We start from the raw sequence: 17578 nt of genomic DNA, 5'->3' as shown, positions 1-17578 counted from the left end.
AATATTAAGCAATGTTACAATGTGATGTACATATTATTGATCGTGCATGTGAACTTTGATAGAAACACTTGTCCTTCCAAATTTCAGTTTTATCAGTATTATGAAAATCATGGTGTGTATGTATGTATATATTGAATGAGCACCAAAAAAAGAATGAGAACCAAGGTTTGATACACTATTAGCTAATATCATTTGTTATGCTTCATCATGGATGCAGGTTGGAGTGGTTATTGATAAGATGTTGTCATTGCTGTAGATTGCTCTGAGCCTCTGGGAGTTCATTTAATTAGATGTAGTTGTACGTGAAGCGATGAAACTAGAAACTACTTGTTAACTATTACAAAAGACATCTCGTTTGTGTTCTTTATAATCAAAGGCATCTTGTTTATTTTAAACTCATTTTGATGAATTTCTTTATTTATCAAATTGCCAAGATGAAGAATCACTTCACTAACACCCAAAAAGTTTGATATTGCGTGATTAGTGATTACAGACATTTGCTACAAGGTATCGAGATTATCATATTATTATTAAGGAAACATTTGCTTCTTCCACTGCACTTGCTTTCCACCCTGTTACTGACTTGTGCATGTATTCCCATCCTCTCTAAGATTTGTCTTGCTGCTCCTGTGTTTCTACTTCTTTGATGGCTTGTTGCATCTTCTTCATAATATCATTTAGAACCTGACTAGCTGAGCGAGATCTATTCTTGAACCTTCGACAGTTTCTTTCATTCCACACTGCATAGATCACAGCACAAACCATTGCCCTTATGACCTCAGATTCAGTGGTGTTCTTCCTAGTTATTCTGAAAATCCTGTACCATTCATGATTAGACTGAAGAACAGTATCAGTCAATCCAATTCTTCTCTTTGCTCCCGCCCACACCTCCTTTGTATATGGGCAATCAAAAAACAAATGGTGTGAATTCTCCCTAGCATTCCTGCAAAAGATACACTCTGAATGGTTTAGAATGTTCTTTTTAATCAACCTATCTTGAGTTGATAGGCTGCCACTAAACAACTGCCATGCAATAGAGTGTTTGGGCACACAAATTCTCCCCCATATCAACTTGTACCATTTCACCTTCTCTCTAATGTTCTTGAGTTCTTCAGTCCCATGTAAGCAGATTTTGTGCTATATTGCCATGATGAAGTGGCATTCCATACTATTTTATCTTCCTCTAAATGATTATGAATTTCTACACTCAAAATACTCTTTTTCAGTTCTCCTTCTGGTAGTCCGGTAATCCTCTCATTCCATGGTCCTTCATGTATCAAATCTGCAACAGTAGCTTCTTCTGGCAACTGAAAGAGTAGTTCCAACTGGTTATTATATCCCCACTATAAAAGCACTCCAAATAATGAAAATCAGAAACATCTCTCCTTTTTTCACCCATCCCTACACAACTTCCCATCAACACATTCATAAAGAAAAACAATAATTTACAAATGTGGGGCAATATTTAAATCAGACAAAGACCTGGATTCCAAAATTGGACTCCAGTATCCAACTGACAGAAATGGTTGAAGAAGCCCCAACCGATGAACATAACAATCAAGATCGCATCGGGCGGGTTGGCCTCGGAAGGATCGAGTTCGCAAGTTCTTCATTCAGCTTAACTGGTAGAGGTGGCATCTCCTTCATTATCCCAGGCATGTCATTCAAGCTGTGAAGTTCATATAAAAGGATAAGTGATTTAAAAAATCAATAGACAGTGTAAAACCTATAATAATAATGACCATCAATAAGTACAAGGCCCTGAAAATTGATACTATAATCTAGACTACTAGAGCAATCCCACAACCAAAAGAGAAAAAGAAAGAAAAACACTCTCATAATAACAACAATTTTATAGATTATGTTCTATATATACTTCTATGATCTCAATTCTCAAAGCGAAGCATCAAATCAGAATCATGGTTATAGGCTAAGGCAGAAGTTCAAGTCTTAAACAGAATATGACAAGACAGAGCACGTGAATGCAATGGACACTTTTTAAAGATGATTCAGCTCTCATATCTGAACTAGAAAGCACTATTTATACGGGATCAATAGTTTTTTTCTTTTAAATATGGGCGATTACTTCCACATTGCTCTTACTCACTGCTTTATGTGAATAAACTAAGTCTAATTTGAAACTGCAACTAAGGGCAAACAGTTGTTTCTAAATAAATACACAACTTATGGTTTCATCTTTAGGGGGAGTAGCTTAGTGGATATATTAGGGAAAAAAGTCAATAAATAGTTTAACAAGGACAGTCCCTATCCCAAAATAAATTTGCAGTGGAATGTAATCTATTTTAACAAGGACAGTCCCTATCCCAAAAATATTTGCAGTTGCTGCAGTTGTGCCCTGCGTTGTGTGTTTCAAACACATGAAAACACACTTCAATTGGATTTGTTTCAGTTTTATGCTGTCTGACACTGTGTACCCACGTTGCAAACAAACAACTGGCAAAGGTAATTCTTACAAGAGCCCAGGAGATAAATCAATAACGTACATGTTCATTATTGTGAGAATATTATCCAGCGTTTGACAGAAGAGATTGATGTTCTTATGAACATCGTGAATCTGCAAGAAGACACATTGTCAGCTCATACATCCAGAATTATATGTTCACTTTGTTTCAAAAGAATGCATGTTACATGTTAAAACTAGAAAAAGAGAAGACCAATTCTCATAGAGTCCTAGCCATTGACAACATATAAGTATGTACATATATAGCCAAAAGCTGATGTTAACATGTATAATGGTTCTTTGATATAACACAAAGTATTAATGTAACTGCTTTGTGACTTTGTCAAACAGTTTATACTTTATAACCAATAATTATGTCAACAATGGCCAGGTGTTGCGGCATGTCTTGGTTTGCTTCAAATTTACTTTGGTTTTCCAACTGAGGTACTGAACATCCATGATATAGTTTATGGTGTTGTGTCATTGTGCATGTAGAAATGATGTCACCAAGAAAGTAAGAAGATACCTGTAAAGTTGCAAAATTTGCAGAAATTTGTTTGAAAACCTGTGCGTTTTGCTCAAGCAAATGTCCTATAGGGCCACCTATTGCTGAAAAGAAATTAAATAAAATTTTTAAATAACGCATAACAATACCATATTTATGGTCACAAAAAATAAATGATGGAAACACTTAAGTATCCTCTGATGAGAAGTAAGCTCAGCCCACGCTCAGTTGATTGAAGAATAGCATACATGCACCTTTGTATAGTAATAAAGTAAGGGTAGGTATGTCCTTCTTCATAGGTTCTCTATACTACGTATGTCTTATGGATATCTCCATCTCCCTGGTGTCTTCCAACCAATCACGCAACCTTCAAGTAAAAGTTTTGCACATACCTCCTTATTTTTCCCAATGGTAGATCCTCACGGGAGTACCAGACAAATCACAACAATAATCAAGGATTTCCATACAGGACTCTTATCGGGATAGACACAGGTCCTTGCATATATATAGTCTCTTCATTTGATAGGTAGAAATATTAATGTACTAGCGACTTTTGAACTCAAGTCAGTGCTCTGTTTTAACTCACAAACATGTATTCATAGGTTATTTGTGGAAAACAATTAACTTCAATCTACTCTATAAGACTGAAGCAAGAGCAGTTATTAATAACACTGCGGAGTGGCTTAACTGTTATGCAATTGAGAACAATGTTCATAAGTATAATGTAAGCACTGATGAGGACGATGAGATGATGGGTGGAAGAATGCAGTTAAGAATGGGCACTTTCAGGACAGTGCAGCAGCAGCTTCACAGAATGATTAACTGAGGAAGGTCAATTGAGATTGTTTGGCGTTTATGCATAGTTTAAGAAGACAAACTTATCTTTGCTTTCTCTGTTGATAACGCGTTTACTAAAAACTACCTTACAGCATTTCTCCATCGTTGCAAAGAGGAAACTATCACGAGATAAAAATCCCTACGTATAATATTGTCTATAAGTTCCATCATCAAATCAAATGCATGTTGAAGGTCAGTCAAGGGGGAGGAACAATACGCATACAATACAGAGGTTATATACACATGTTAGAAGCATAGCAAGAAGACCTAAGCACCCAAATGACATGGCAATACTAGCAAGGATAGAAACTTTTAAAAAAAAAAACATGAAACAAACCTGGTAAACCTGGGTAGGAATAGGAATTGCTTGTAATATTTATGTAATCAATGACAATGTTGGGAATGTGGGTTAAGATGCTCCAGTCCTCCCTGCTACGTATACTCATGATAAGGCAGAAATCAATTTCCAACGTGCAAAGCGTGGTGAGTGGTTTCAACTCCTCTGGCTTGAAATCAAGGAATTTGCAGATATAAAAATTCAATTCTTGAAGTGACGTGAGTTGGTTTAATCCTTGAGGGAGAGAGGAATGCGGAAAATATTTGATTGTAAGAGACTTGAGGTTGTTGTTGTTGTGGGTGAGGGACATGATTAACGATTTTGAAAGAACACCTACATCACCCCATAATTCCAGAGTTTCAAGCCAAGGAGGAAACAGGTAGTGCGGTTCCACCTTCAGTTTTGGGCAATATCCAATCTTTAGGGTATGGAGACGGGGCATGATAATGATAGTAGTTGTTGGGACATCATGCTCCTCCTCCTTCCACTCTGACAAATCATACAAGTTCAAATATTTCAATTTTGGAAACAGCACTACTGATGATGACGACGTTGAAGCTCCATTTTCAACCCTCAAAAGATCCGCACCCAAATGTTTCACCGCCTTTAGACCTGTTAAATCGAGCCGTTCGAGAAATTGTAATTTGCCTAGAGCGGGCAACACCTTCAAATTTGGACACCAGTCAAGCTTCAAGTCGACAATATTGGACAATACAGATTCTTCAACTGACAACATCCAACGAGGGAGCGTGAATCCAGCATAGTATCTTATTACCAATCGTTCCAAGCTTTCTTTATGTGGTTCCAAATTTTCAAGAACACCTTCCATCCTTCGTATCGCCTCTTTGCCTCTGACGGTCCGAAACCAACTGCAACTCTGAAATGTTTTTTCTTTTTGCAATTCCGCCTGCTTAGCCTCGTTCACACTTTTTTACATGCCTTAACCCCTCAATAGTTAGCCTTCCTTTTAGAAAATTGAGATTTTCCAGTTCCCCAATCATGGACCCTTCACTTCCATCTCTCACAACAAACTTACTTAGTGTTCGAAGCTGCCTCAATCTCTCAATGCCTCCTCTCGGATAATACTTTAGGCTCAAAGTGTCTTCAACTTCCAGATGTCTTAGGTTAGAAAGTTCTCCAATTCCTTCCGGCAGTTTGCAAAGATTATAACAACCGTTAAGCTTCAATGTTTGCAAATTAACTAGACTTCTCACTGTCTCAGGCAATTCCTTCAGTCTTGTTTTCGACAAATCAAGGTACCGAAGATGTAATAATCTATTCACTTCGCTGGGAAGTACTTCAAAACCACCATATACACAACTCAAGTCCAATGTTCTAAGACATATCAACTCCTGGAATAGTAATGCAAAAGGAACCGACTGGGATGATCTGGCTACCAGCGTGCGTAATTTCCCGCCTCATAAATAGGAGGGATTTTTATATTATCAACAGTCAAATGACGAACCTTATGACTACTGATTTTGTCATTATTCACCAAAACAGAGCAATCAGTTTTTGTGAGGAACTGGGCAAAGTCATGTACGAGATCATGCATCTTGCATTCAACATTGTTTCCGTCTTTGTCTTTCTTAAAATCTTGGAAGAATGAGCGCATAGACAAAGCATTAAAATACTCTTCACCAACCCTTTCTAGCTCTCTCTTGCTCCATCAGGCCGAGAAAACCTTTGAGCCATCCATAGCTTCACCAGCTCCTCCTTTTGTATATTATGGTCTTTTGGAAAGATTGCACAGTACATAAAACATCGTTTCAAAACTGATGGCAAAGCATGGTAGCTTAACAAAATAGCAGGTAAAAACTTCTCACTTGTGTTTCCCAAATGTCACTTTCTAATACACCCATCCAATCTTCTTTTGCTCGTTTGAATCGAGATTTGACTTGCTAATGTCTTCACAGCTAGTGGAACACCTTTGCATTTCTTTTTGATTTCATGTCCAATTTCCATCAATCTTTCACACTCTTCTTCCGATCTTCCCAAAAAGCTATTCGTTCTGAATATGTGCCAGCAATCATCATCTGACAATTGTACAAGCCTGTGTATATAAGTTGAGCCAATCATCATCGCAACTGCCTCGTTACGTGTTGTAATGATGATTTTGCTTCCTCGCTCACCACCGTCTAGAGATAGTTGCAATAGTTCCCAACGGTAGGAATCTTCAGTCCGGACATCATCTAGCACGAGCAAAACCGCTTTCCCTTTAATGAGTTGCACAAAAGTTGATGTAGAGGTTCCCACCCAACCATATTTGGTGGCTTATCTCCAGTAGTTTGTTCAATGATTTCTTGGCAACCCTTTTAAGATCAAAAGGTTGAGAAACACACACCCATATTTTCAGCTCAAAGGTGGTCGCGATAGTTCCTTCGTTAAACAGTAGCTGCGCAAGACTTGTTTTATTAACCCGCCAGTTCAACAATTATTGACAAGATAGGTATATGGACCTGAGTTTCTTGTTGACTAGTCTCACATAGTAGCTTGCTTAGTATCATTTGTTTGTCAAGATCCCGACCACATATCACTGATACATCCACAACAGAGCTAGTGAGTTGTCGAGGTTCCTCATGACTATGACTCTGAATGAGGCTTAGTTGATCCTTGGTGACAGCAATCTCGTCTAGTCCTTCTCTTATGCATTTAATCCTATGAGCAATGTCATGGTGTACACTAACATGTTTAAAGCAAGCACACAGAGATAACAAGTAGGATCGCCGCACCTTGACAACGCGGAGGGCCATTAGCGAAATGAGAATTCGTGTGTTCCATTCATCCAAAACATCATCTGCATCATACGCTATATCTTTGAGCTCTACCAACCAAACCTTCACTGCATTATCAATGTATTTCCTTATTTTCAGAAAAGCGTCTTCAAGCACCGCTTTGATCTGAGTGAGCTTAGTGCCAAGTTTTATTAATTCTTTTCTAACGCCAACCACTAACCTCACTTCCTGTTCAAGTTCTTTTCGAATGACTGAGGCCAGCTGGTCCATGACACCAGAAACTATTGCTTCAGCCATGTTTTTTGTTTTTGTTTTTTCTGTTTTTTGTAAGTGTGAGGACTAACAATGGGAGAGGAAGACCAAATCAAGGAGAGAGAGAATGGAGCTCGAGCAGCTTGTCAAGTCAAGTCCACAGCCTTATTCATTTCTCTCTTCACAAGCAACCATGGCTTCAACTTCAGTTAAAGTAATAAACAACACCTCTTAAACCCACAACCTCAACTACAACAACTTTTCACAATCACAGAATCTCATTCCCTTCTTCTCATGATCCAAAACTTCCTAGTATCACTTACGTATCACTTGCACTGGTGTTTCCTTTGCTGGAAAGGTTTAATTTCGCATAACGCCTTTTGATAGTTTTGTATATAAGTAACGATAAATGACTAAAAATTTATTCCGATTTTGTTAGTTGAGAAAAAAGTTGGATTCAAGAACCGATCTTTTAAATTTGAAGCAAAAGGTACAATTATTTGTACCGATCTAGGCTCTTAAACTGATTATTGAGTACCATAGTCCATAGTCATAGTCCAAAGTTGCAACTCTACCATAGATTAATTGGGTCAGTAAATGGGACGAAAGCCCAAGTAATTGCTTCCATTGGTCGGAATATGAATTTTATCCATGCTACATGTGCCATTTTTCACGAGACCAAACCAGAGTGGGGGGGGGAGAGGGTGCAACGGAACCAACAGGCAACAATACCAAAGTCGCAATGCTCATCATTTCTAAATTTGAACTACGCTCGGGTTTTGCATTTCTACCTAGCATGTGAAATCTTCTTCAACACCTAAAGAAATGCTTACACGCCAGACTAGGAAAGGAAACAGAAAAGAGAGCACCTCAAACTTTCCTCTGTTTACTCTACATATGTGGCTGAAATAAATATAGCCATTATTATTTGTCACATATTTTTCCTTCTATCTATTATTACTACAGGAAAAGGGAACATGTATGTGCACTTATTACAACGAGTTACCTTACTGTGATTAACCTTAAACTAAGTTCTAACTGCTTATTATATCCTCACTATAAAAGCACTCCAAATAATGAAAATCAGAACCATCTCTCCTTTTTCACCCATCCCTACACAACTTCCCATCAACACATTCATAAAGAAAAACAAGAATTTACAATTTTGGGGCAATATTTAAATCAGACAGAGACCTGGATTCCAAAACTGGACTCGAGTATCCAACTGACGAAATAGTTAAAGAGGCCCCAACTGATGAACATATAACAATCACGATTGCATCGGGCGGGTTGGCCTCGGAAGGATCGTGTTCGCAAGTTCTTCGTTCACCTTAACTGGTAGAGGTGGCATCTGCTTCATTATCCCAGGCATGTCATTCAAGCTGTGAAGTTCAAATAAAAGGGCAAGCAATTTCATAAATCAAGAGACAGTGTAAAACCTATAATAATAATGACCATCAATAAGTGCAAGGCCATGAAAATTGATACTATTGATCTATGCTGCTAGAGCAATCCTGCAACCAAAAGAGAGGAAAAAAAAAAACTCTCGGATAACACAGATTTTATAGATTACGTTCTATATACTTCTATGATCTCAATTCTCAAATGAAGTATCAAATTAGAATCCTGGTTATTGACTAAGGCAGAAGTTCAAGTCTTAACCAGAATATGAGGCAAAAGGCAGCCTTGAGGGCCGCACACACAGAGCTCAATATCAGCTAAAGATACACGGGATCCAATAGTTTTCTTTTCAAGATGATTCATTAGCAACTTCTTTAATCTTCACCGTATTTTCACTAGAAAAATATGACAAGTAGAAGATTTTAGTTAATTTCAATGTAAAATACAAACTTCAACTAAACTAGAAACCTTAGAAAAAAATTTTTTTTTTCCTGAGCAAAAGAGATCAAACCAAACTAGAAAGGCTCCTAAAGAAAACATTACTGATGAAAACTGTTTTTAACATTCAATGTCAATTACATATTCATATTTCTTAAAGACACAAGTTACATAAAGCCTTTCTTTACTTTTATATAGATGAACTAGAAGGACTTGGCACTATTTGGCGCCACCGGCCTAACTTCTACCTACTACACTTACTGTACTCCCCTTGAAGCTGAACATTCAAACTCTGATTGTCTGCTTGGAGTACATAACAAAAGCTAGTAACTTGCAGCTTCATTGTGGAGGAACACTAACAGCATTACCAAATCAATAACAGAAAGCAAATTGATAACCAGATTGATATTGAACAGCAGCAACAACAACAAAAATTAAGCATTCAAGGACAAAGCAAAGAGAGATGTGAGCAGAACTAACTTTGCTGGAGAAAAGTCAAAAACCTATTTTAGTATTTTTCCAGCAAAAAGTTCAGTTGCCAGAAACACCAGCAGGAAAACCAGCATATAGAAAGCAAAAAGAACCCAGCCGGAGCCATTATAGGCATAAGAGCCTTAGGGGGAGTCTACATAGTCTCTTCTTAGAATATGGGGATTTACTCCCCACATTGCTCAAATTAGGCTAATTCTTTCTAGTTCCTCTCTCTATAAAAAAAAAGAGAGGCTTTATGTGAATAATATCGCTAAGAATATAAATTTGAATTTGAATGTTCAACACGGATGCCTTACTAAGCCATTTTCTAAACACCAATGCCCTTACTGTTGTCGTCAAACAATACCCTTACTGATATTGTCAAACAATACTTTAAACGTTAAATACAGAACATATGGGGGTGCTGAGAGTTACTTTACTCACGATAATTCAACCCTTTGCACAAGGATTGGGCTCAAATGGAAAGAGCAGGGAGGGGGTTTTAGTTAATGGCATTTTTTATTTATTTTTAAAAACAACTTAAATAGTCTAACTCACTGCAACTAAGGCCAACAGTTGTTTCTAAATGGCTTACATCATGTGGAATGTAATCTATCAAACAAGGACAGACCCTATCCCAAAATATTTGCAGTGGTGAAGTTGCAGTTGTACCCTGCGTTGTGTGTTCAAACACATGTAAACAATCAATTGGATTTGTTTCAGTTTTATGCTGTGTCTGACACTGTGTACCCATGTTGCAAACAAACATCTGCCAAAATGTAATTCTTACAAGAGCCAGGAGATAAATAAATACGCACTTCGTTCATTATTGTGAGAATATTATCCCGCGTCTGACAGAAGAGATTGATGTTCTTATGAACATCGTGAATCTGCAAGAAGACAAATTGTCAGCTCATACAGTCTAGAATTATATGTTCCGCCTTTGTTTCAAAAGAATGCATGTTCCATGTTAAAACTAGAAAAAAGAAAACCAATCCTCAGAATCCTAGCCCGTGACAACATAAAAGTATGTACATATATAGCCAAAAGCTGGTGGTAACAACTATAATGGTAACGTGATATAACACAAATTATTAATGTAATGGCTTTGAGACTTGGTCAAACAGTTGATACTTCATAACCAAGAATTATGTCAATAATGGCCAGGCGTTGCGGCATGTCTTGGTTTGCTTCAAATTTACTTTGGTTTTCCGAATGAGGTACTGAACATACATGAAATAGTTTATGGTGTTATGTCATTATGTAGAAATGATGTCACCAAGAAAGTAAGAAGATACCTGTAGAGTTGCAAAATTTGCCGAAATTTGTTCGAAAACCTGTGCGTTTTGCTCGAGCAAATGTCCTGTAGGGCCACCTATTGCTGAAAAGAAACCAAATAAAAAATTTAAATGACGCATAGCAAGAATAAGCAAGGACTATACATAGTTCAATACCATATTTGTGGTCACAAAAAAATGATGGAAACACTTAAGTATCTTCTGATAAGAAGTAAACTCAGCCCACACTAAGTTGATTGAAGAATAGCATACATGCATTTTTCTACAGTAAAGGTAAGGGTAGGTATTTTTTTTTTCATAGGTTCTCTACAATGCATTATGTGTTATGGATATCTCCATCTCCCAGGTGTTTTTCCAACCAATCACGCCAACCTTCAAGTAAAATTTTTGCACATATCTCCTTATTTTTCCCAAATGATGTGTAGATCCTCACAGGAGTACCAAACAAATCACAACAATACTCAAGGATGCCCATACAGGACTTTTATAGGAATAGACACAGGTCCTTGCATATAGTCTCTTAATTTGATAGGTAGAAATATTAATGTACTAGCAACTTTTGAACTCAAGTCGGTGCTCTGTGGTAACAACTCCCTCAAACTTTACCAACTAAGCTACTTGTTTTAACTCACAAACACGTATTCAAAGGTTATCTGTGGAAAACAATTAACTTCAATGAAAAATAAAAGTATCTATTCTATAAGACCGAAGCAAAGCACTTACTAATAACACTGCAGAGTTAAATCAACTTAAATAGTCAAACTCACTGCAACTAAGGCCAACAGTTGTTTCTAAATGGCTTACGCCATGTGGAATGTAATCTATTTAACAAGGACAGACCCTACCCAAAATATTTGCAACGTTGAAGCTGCAGTTGTACCCTGCGTTGTTTTCGAACACATGTAAACAAACTTCAATTGGATTTGTTTCAGTTTTATGCTGTGTCTGACACTGTACTAGGGCCTTTTGAACTCAAGTCGGTGCTCTGTGGTAACAACTCCCTCAAACCTTACCAACTAAGCTACTTGTTTTAACTCACAAACAAGTATTCATAGGTTATTAGTGGAAAACAATTAACTTCAATGAAAAATAAAAGTATCTACTCTATAAGACCGAAGCAAGAGCACTTATTAATAACACTGCAGAGTGCGAACTGTTATGCAACTGAGAACCATGTTCATAAGTATAACGTAAGCAGCGACGAGGACGATGAGATGGATGGGTGGACTAATGCAGTTAAGAATGAGCGCTTTCAGGATAGTGCAGCAGCAGCTTCACAGATTGATTAACTGAGGGAAGGTCAATTGAGATGGTTTGGCCGTTTGCAGCCTAGTTTAAGAAGATAAACTTATCTTCTCTGTTGACAACTTTTACTTAAAAACTACCTTACAGCATTTCTCCATCATTGCAAAGAGGAAACTATCACGAGATAAAATTCCCTACGATAATATTGTCTACAAGTTCCATCATCAACGATGAAAGTGACTTTTTGAGATAAATCAAATCAAATGCATGTTGAAGGTCAGTCAAGGGAGGAACAACCAATTAATTATAAGAATTTATTTAGGATTCAATTTCATCAGGAACCAATATGTGCATACAATACAGAGGTTAGATACACAGGTTAGAAGCATAGCAAGAAGACCTAAGTGCCCAAACGACATGGCAATAACTAACACAATCCTTACAGTCATCAAGGATAGCAACTTCTTTCAATCACAACATAAAAGTTCAGTTTTGTACAATGAGCTTTTGAAAAAACAAAAACATGAAGCAAACCTTGATATGAAATGCCATCATCATTGTCCACAGGGATCATTGGTGGAGCATATGGAGGAACACTTGGGCGTATTGCTAAATGAGCTGATGACTTCACTGAAGGATCTGTAGTTCTTTCCTGAGACACAAATCCGACATAAACCTTCTTAATTTTTGGGTGTCAGAGCACTTTTTTGCATAGTAAAAACAAAAGAAAATTATAGAAGAACTGTGCAAATAGAAGTGATTGAAACTATTCTTTTCCTTTTTTACTTTTCTTCGATTTCTTTCCTCTCTTTCAGACAGGTAAGCTGGTTTTGAAACCTAGGCATGCAATGAAGTTTTCAATTAGCCACGTAACTTGCATTCAGGGGTGGCTCAAGACATTGTGGGGCCTTAGGGAAAGCCAAACGACACGCCCATGTTCTTAAAATCATCACTAAATACAGAAACCAGTCAAGTTGCGCCTCTCAATCTAGAGAGATCTCATTCCCAGTATTTGGAAACAATTAAAGAATAAGTCTGCAAACTATCACTTGAAATAAGGTTATTCTGACTATTTATTTTCCCTTCCTTGTTTTTTTTAATTGTCTGTGTGTGATAGTACCGAAATTGTTTGGGCATGTATGATTATTTTTTTTTTTTGCTCGGTAAAAAGTGATATTCCATTAATAAAAGAAAAGTAGGCTGAGAAGGCCTACATTACAAGAGAACAACCAAAAAATAAATATTTACAAGCGATGAAACAAATCACAAGAAGAAAAAAACAAAAAACCCCAGACATGCACCATCACCCCATGTCTAAAAACATAACACGGTCCCATCTAGCAACAAAAGACTCAAAGAAGCTTCCTCTAAACTCAAAAGACTCATAAGAAGCAAAAAAAAAATGTATGATTATTCTTGAAATTGTTATGTATGACAACCACACAATACTTATTGGTGGATATTACCAAACCAAGACCTTAGTGGACTGAATCATGTTGGCTTCTTTTTTCGGAGGAAGATAAACAAAATAATGATGAATGTGTCAAAGGAGACAACAAAGCAAGATAATATTAAAAGGGAAGAGATGAAGACTTACGCAGTTAAAGAGGAGAAAATATTTAATAAAATGAGCAAGTATTGACACTGAAAAAACATATGAAGAAAATGTAAAAAAAAAAGTAATAAAACAGATTGAAAGAAATACTTTAGGATGGTCTGTCAAGTGTGATATTAAGAAGAGGTTATGTATATCCCCCAAAGTCCTTTTACATAAACCATGACCCATTGAAATCACGGCTGAATTCAATTTCTCCAAATTGTAGTTCCGACCCACAACAAATCCCTTGAGAATATGTGGTTCACATGCGCAAAGATTTAATTGAGTACTCACCCTTTTTCTTTTCCACTTAATTGCTTAATTGCACTTATACATAACCGTCTATAACTTACTGATAAAAAAAAATCAATTCACTAAGTGATGGTTTGGCATATAAATGGGAATACAAAATAAAAACACCAATTATATGTTAAGATCAGAAACTCAAATATCACAGTAAAGCTTACCTTTTTATCTTTGCTTTTCCTCGACATGTCTTCTTTCCTTCTCTTACCGCTCTCCTTCTTCTGTAAAAGGGACAAATGCATTTAAGTATCCATATAATGACATCAGCATAATAACAAAAAAATCATAATACTTATTGTGTGAGATTCAGTTACATTTCAAGATAGATATGTAAGTGAAAATGTTGGGGATCTTTGATATTGATGACATAACTATGTTACAATGGGAGTATTTACAAGGAAAACTGGAAAAACAGAAAAATAATAGAAAAGAGAAAAGGTGAGGGGGTGGATGGTGTGCCCACCTTCACTCATTAATAATCTCTTGCCTAGAAACAAATTTCTACAACTATACACAGTTAACATGGTGATAACTAGACTTCCTCCTTAGACATGAGGCAAAGAGCTATCTCTCCCTCAATATCACTCAACAGTTAAAGGAGAAGGAAAGTTCCACCAAATAGAAAAAGATCTTCAAGTTGGAGCATCCAATCAAACTAATTGGCAATGATCGAAGTGGAGGCGAACCAGCGATCTTTTATATTCAAATGCAAGGCTTTACATGCCCGATATATATATATGGGGAGGGATCCATATACAACAGTTTATACAACACCCCTTTTATAAATTGTATTAATGACTAATACTTTGTGGGTATGATCTTACGCTATAGAGATCATATCCACAAAATTTCATATCATTCTAAAATCTCTAACCCTTTCAAAACTTGATTTGAAAATGTGATTTATTTTAACGGTCAGGATTTAAAATTTTGCAACCCTCTTTTGGCATCTTTAGAAATTTCCAAATGAGGCCATTTTTTTGCAATGATGTTCTCTATGGTAGGAAGATGACATCCACAAAAAATCAAGTTGTAAGTAAATTTGTAAGGTGAGATGGAGGCCATTGTATAAAAAGTGTTGTATATGGATCCCTCCCATATTTATACAATGGCCTCCATCATATATATATATATATATATATATGCCAGTTCAAGCATGGCGTGACTTGAGCCAAGCTATATTGCAATGCAAGGCTTTACATGCCCAATGTTGAACTATATATCTTAACATCCCCCTCGCCTGTGGCGTGACTTGAACCAAGCATGTGGACTAATTGTATTTGGTGATGTGGAGCAAGTAAGTTGTTTGGCGATTGGTGATATATAATATCATGCTCGGATACCATCTTAAATTTGAAACTTCCAACTATAACCAATTCACAATGCAAGGAGGCCCCAGGGTCTATTATATTCTGATGAAAGTCTTTACATGCCCGATATGGGACTATATATTTCAAGAAAAGATCATTACCAAGAATACACATACAATAGTCATTGAAGTTTCATCAATTAGTTTTCTTCAAAATGTGATACCAGTTGTTTTATCAAGTATGCACGTACACAGCACAAGACACAAACCTCAACTTCCAAAACATGAAAACAGCAGGCCTAAGCCTCGTGTTCAAAAAGTAGAACTGAAAGTTACTAAAAGCACATCATTTGGAGGAGATGACCCCCTTTCTTTTTCTTAAGAAAAGTTGAAGGCTGAGGGAAAATTATTTTGCCACCAAATGATCATTATCGCAAACATCAGATCAGACCAAAATTTATAACTTCATAAAAAGCTGGAAGAGATTTTTAGAGCTAATGGCTGTTGTAGATTCTTTAAATTTTTATCCGTTTCCTATAAATGTAGAAATTGTTAAGTGTGGAGACTGCAATCTTCATGACTAGAAGATAATGCCAAAACAAAACAAGAAAAAATCAGTCTTATATTCAAGTAGGTTCTTAAGCTCAGAAATGTAATTCATAGGGGAAAATCAATATGTTAGTAAATTTATTCTTGTTTAAGTAATTTTTTATAAGGGGTAGCTTAGATCGGAGCTTGGCACCACTGAGTTGCATATATGTAGAACTAATTTTAAAATAAACAAAATAAAATGAGGCCTGTGCAGGTACATCAATGGTTTAAATCAGGAGACCTTTAGACATACTTGTATTATTTTGAGCACTTAACTCGCAAATACTTATTCAGCATACAAAAATTGAATAGTTAAAACAATGAATACTGCAATTGCAAGTAGAAGCAACTATGTAAATAGGTGAACTTACAGTCATCCATCTACAACGCAAGGCTGACATCAGCGTACTGTTTTTGTCATGCAAGGACGCTGCAATCATTGTATAGCGGGCCATGGGTATTTCAGAAGCATATCTGGAAAAGCATATAAGAAGAGCAGTGAATAACAGCACTGGGTCACAGAAGAAGAGCATATAAGCAAGAAAAAGCATTAACTAACATGATATTATAGAGCTAAAAATGTTGTTAGTTGATAGTAGTTAAAAAACAGTGGGAAATTTGAATACTTGATAAGGCCTTCGTCCAAGATAGTCTGCTCTTCAGAAGTCCATTTTGAGGAAAGACCTGGTTCTGGACTGTGCTTCAAAGCCCTGGGAGGAGGAGCAGGATGAGGATGATTCTCAGAAGATGACTTGTTGCCACCATTCACAACGCCATTATGGCCATTGTAATTATTGCTGCCGTTGTTTTTCTTGATTGTTTCCAGGTGGATTCGCGCTTGCTGCCATTGGAAGGTTTTGAAGAAGAAGAAGAAGAAGAATGAGACTGGTGACAAAATTGAAAGAGAAAGAAAAATAAATAAAAAATAAAATAGACGGAAGATTTTATTTTGGCTCCCTTCAGGCTTCAGCTCTTTCTAGTCTCTACGGATCTTTCCGATCCTGCCAATTAACTCCCCGACAGCGTGTTCTTTTCATATGGGCCGCCCTACTCTACCACTCCACCTCAGATTTCGAATTTCAACCAATAATTCGGATATTTTTAACCAATTATTAGGGTTTCAAACAAACAAATTAATTGTGATTGATTAATCTCAGATTTGACTCGAGTTAAAAGATAATTATTACCAACAAATTTAACATACATCTACCAGACATCGTTCCAAACGTGCTCGTTACCAGAAATATTTGTTTCGTGATGGCCACTTTTTTTGGTACTAACTAAACTCCACTAAAATTCAAAGTTTGTTTTGAGTTATTTTGGATGGTTAGATCCATTGATTTTGTGTAAATGTGAGTATCTTACATCACATTTTCGGTTCATAAAGTAATAGTTTGGTAGCTGTTAGATAAACACTTTTGGATCATTCCTTCTACTAATTCGTCACAACAGATCCAGGACCCATCCGGGTGGCCAAGTTCATTGATCCAATCCGTCTTGATGATTCTGAAGATCTTGCACAAAGATAGAATGAAATCTCGGGAAATGATTATATTTTAGATAAAATGATATTATGATTCATCAAGGAAGACAATCTCCGATAATTACTTTCTTGGTCACCAAGGCAGGAGATAGCTATATATACAGAGGCTTCTACAACTTCCAAAACTACGTTTTAAGAGACTTGATCCCGGATTCTTTACTGGGTACGTAAGCAATCAGAACGTTGGTACAGTATCTCTTATTCAAAAAAACCTAATCCACATCTCTTTCGAGCTTTCGGAAGCACCACTAC

General features: G+C 36.7%; 3 protein-coding genes across 3 annotated transcripts; all 3 read right to left on the bottom strand.

Annotated features, from left to right (window-relative positions):
- Positions 1-384: 384 nt before the first annotated feature.
- On the bottom strand, positions 385-4990 carry LOC147485845 (uncharacterized). The gene is made up of 4 exons (XM_086572351.1): positions 4141-4990; positions 2988-3070; positions 2505-2575; positions 385-1669 (listed from the first exon to the last, which is right to left on the bottom strand). Exons 1-4 carry the CDS (start codon positions 4967-4969, stop codon positions 1558-1560), a joined length of 1095 nt encoding a protein of 364 aa, XP_086428477.1. The 5' UTR covers positions 4970-4990; the 3' UTR covers positions 385-1557.
- Positions 4991-6554: 1564 nt separating this feature from the next.
- LOC147485844 (putative disease resistance protein RGA3) lies at positions 6555-7172 on the bottom strand. Its single transcript, XM_086573594.1, has one exon. It carries the CDS (start codon positions 7170-7172, stop codon positions 6555-6557), a length of 618 nt encoding a protein of 205 aa, XP_086429720.1.
- An 876-nt stretch (positions 7173-8048) lies between these two features.
- On the bottom strand, positions 8049-17000 carry LOC147485843 (uncharacterized). The gene is made up of 8 exons (XM_086573593.1): positions 16971-17000; positions 16410-16759; positions 16155-16257; positions 14045-14104; positions 12515-12632; positions 10736-10818; positions 10257-10327; positions 8049-8509 (listed from the first exon to the last, which is right to left on the bottom strand). The coding sequence occupies exons 1-8, from the start codon at positions 16998-17000 to the stop codon at positions 8398-8400; spliced, it is 927 nt and encodes a 308-aa protein (XP_086429719.1). The 3' UTR covers positions 8049-8397.
- Between the last annotated feature and the right edge of the window lie 578 nt (positions 17001-17578).

Source organism: Coptis chinensis, chromosome 7, assembly GCF_015680905.1.
Source record: "Coptis chinensis isolate HL-2020 chromosome 7, ASM1568090v1, whole genome shotgun sequence".
NCBI classification, from domain to species: Eukaryota; Viridiplantae; Streptophyta; class Magnoliopsida; order Ranunculales; family Ranunculaceae; genus Coptis; species Coptis chinensis.
The sequence above is the reverse complement of the archived record's forward strand: the minus strand, read 5'-3'. Positions and strand labels throughout refer to the sequence as shown.